A 3046-nucleotide genomic window follows, 5' to 3' on the forward strand; every position below is an offset into this window, starting at 1 on the left:
TGAGCCCTGCTCAGTGGCAGTCACAACATGGGTGTTACCAACACCCTTCTGACTCCCAGCACAACAGCTCTGCACCAGGAAGGCTGCTATGGGAAAACCAGCTCAGCCAGACCTGATACAACAAGGAACTTGAGTAATATAAGGCAGTATTTTCCTGTGGCTTCATAAATAACAGGTCTGAACCATATTCTGCATGTGTGAAAAGGTTTGTTCTCAAGCCATTCAGGGTTTATTTTTTGAAGAGGATTAAGCCTTTGTATGCCCTTTCCTTAGCACAAAATTGAAGCCATTGAGTAATGTATAACATATTAATCTTGGGTATCCAGCAACATCCTATTTGTCGCTTACTAAAACTATACCTGTTGTTATTGAGAAAAAAAATGCATGGTTTGTCTTTGAAAATAGCAGAATTGCATGCTCTAGAGGATACAGTTTTATTAAAAAGTCTAGGTCCTTAATATGAGGAGCTGTAACAGAACTTCTTTACCTAAAGAAACATCTAGGAATTTTCTTTCTCTTTTTCTTTTAATATGTATTTGTTTAAAAAGAGATGACTTCGGTCTTAAATTTGACTTTTTCATCTGCTCATCTCCTAATTCTTTGTCCTAGTAAAAAGCCTTGCAGTATTGTCCTTGAGTGTTGCAGTTCTGTGTTTGTGTAACCAGAAGGACTGTAGGCCTCTAGTGTTTTGAACTTTTCTTTAGTTGTTGAGGTTGTTTCTCAACTCGGAACTCGTACCAGTACTAACCGCGTGTTTCCTTCACGCAGCACTACAGTGTTACTGCCACCTGTGTACAAAGGACAACTTCACGTGTGTGACAGATGGCCTGTGCTTCACATCAGTCACTCGGACTGCAGACAAAGTCATACACAACAGTATGTGCATAGCAGAAATTGATCTGATTCCCAGGGACCGGCCGTTCGTTTGTGCCCCCTCCTCCAGAGATGGAGTCATTACTTTGCCTCATTGCTGTGACAGAGACCACTGCAATAAAATAGAACTTCCGATTCCAACACCAGGTAAGGGCTTGGGGCATTTTTTTTCCCCTGTAATTTATTTTAAACAAAATTCTGTAAGAATAGAAGTTTAAATTTTGAAGTTGTAGCTGAATTTGAACACCTAAAGTACAGTCTGGATTCTGTGAATAAATTGCAAGAGGTTTGGAATAAGAAATGTAATTTTCTAGATAGAGATGTTTGGGCCAGTTTTGAAGACTTAAATGCAAGTTAAATGGAAACTGAGTAGGGCATAAAACTTTCCCAAGAATCAAAATAATCATTAAAAAGGATAAAATCAATTAAGAAATATATTGATTTTAACAAATATGATAAATTCAGTTGCATCAAAAGAAGTAGTTTTACCATTTCTTTTATTTTTACTTTCAGGTCCTACTCCAGGAAAACCAGCATCTAATCTAGGACCTGTGGAGCTGGCTGCTGTTATTGCTGGACCTGTCTGCTTTGTCTGCATTTCACTCATGTTGATTCTGTATCTTTGTCATAATCGTACTGTAATTCATCATCGTGTGCCAAGTGAAGAAGATCCCTCACTGGATCGTCCCTTTATATCAGAAGGAACTACTTTAAAGGATTTAATTTATGATATGACAACTTCAGGCTCTGGGTCAGGTAATGTCATACTTGCTGTAGTAATTACTCTTAATTGTATGTTATGTTTAAGAGATTTGTAAGGCATCAAGTTTTTTCAGTGTTATAGAATTTACTTCTAATTAACTGGAGGAATTACTAGAAAAGTACTTCTGTGTAGATTCTTTCAATATCAGTGAAGAAGCAATATATGGAAATAAGTGAAATAAAAGAAACACTGATTTGTTGCCTCTGCTCCTCATCACTCAGAGTAGTCTGATATGCAGGAAATATCACAGTCAGCTACTGTAACTGTTTTTTCCATTAGTAAGGCTCAGAACATTTTTGTTCTGCACCACATATGTAAATTTACCATTTTCGGTGGTTTTAAGATAACTTGTGAAGTTTTTTTCTTTAGCTTTAAACTGAAAATTCAATTATATCTACAGCTATTGGTATATGAAGAATACTCTGAATTCATAGTTAATATTTTAGCCAATTCTCTACTTAGAGAAGTAATTTTTCTTTAGTTACAAATAGAAATGGCTGTGTGTGTAGAAGGGATGCAGTATACAGACAATATCTGAAGAATTCCTCTCCCTTCATTTCATTAATTTTTGTTTAAATTCTGACTTAAACAGGTGTTGCTCTGGTAAGATGAGGTGGTAGTCTGGTAGTCTGTTCACTGCATGTAGTCTCTGCTATTGTAATCCTGACTTGTTGCTTATAGGATTGTGACCAGCTGATTTAGAAATGATTTAATAGACAAGTGGTTATGTGTCAGATAAATAACTGTATAAATTGATTACTCTCTGGTCCATATTAAGGAGCAAGGCATCAGATTGTGTAGTGCAACCTCCTATCAGCCTTCTACTATACAAAATTTTGAATAATACTGAAAATTATTCCTAGTGTTTGCAAATGTGTGTGCCCTTTTAGACTGCTTTCTGCAAAAAAAGTACTGGTGTTTGATCCTCAACTGTTGAATTCTTTTATTTCCTGGAACTGGAAAAAATGATAACAAAACCCCAAGCATCTAGGTTGTGTTTCTTCACCAAGGGCAATGACTGATAAAACTGTTTAGAGTCCATTGTGCTACCGAGTAAAATCAATGTAACTTGCTGAACGTGTTTTAGAATGTAGGTCAAAATAGACCTTTAGTCACATCAACCCTGAAGAAGGTGAGATTGCACCAAGTGTGTAAGCAGTTTTGTTTCAGTTGAGGGTAAGTTGCTCCCTGGTTAGAACTGGAGCTTTAATAGTTTGTGTTAATCCAAATTTTCTCATTTACTTACAGCAATAACTAAAAAATAGTGAAAGGTATTAATAGAACTTCCAATGCATTGGACTAGAACTTGATATATGTGAATGCTGGACTTCTCCAGTTATATCCTTTCTAGGAGGGGTGTACAGATGTAAGGGAATATGAAGAAGTTGGAGATTTGCATTTCTTGGAATG

The 3046-nt window shown here is 36.4% G+C and overlaps 1 protein-coding gene across 1 annotated transcript; it reads left to right on the top strand.

The window, feature by feature from the left end:
- Positions 1-768: 768 nt before the first annotated feature.
- On the top strand, positions 769-1691 carry LOC103776391 (TGF-beta receptor type-1-like; the record flags this gene model as incomplete). The annotated part of the gene is made up of 2 exons (XM_008943901.1): positions 769-1020; positions 1387-1691. Coding segments are annotated over 2 exons (557 nt in total), but the record flags the coding sequence as incomplete, so codon positions are not given.
- Positions 1692-3046: the final 1355 nt, after the last annotated feature.

This window comes from Merops nubicus, unplaced genomic scaffold (genome assembly GCF_000691845.1).
Source record: "Merops nubicus isolate BGI_N331 unplaced genomic scaffold, ASM69184v1 scaffold16377, whole genome shotgun sequence".
NCBI lineage: Eukaryota > Metazoa > Chordata > Aves > Coraciiformes > Meropidae > Merops > Merops nubicus.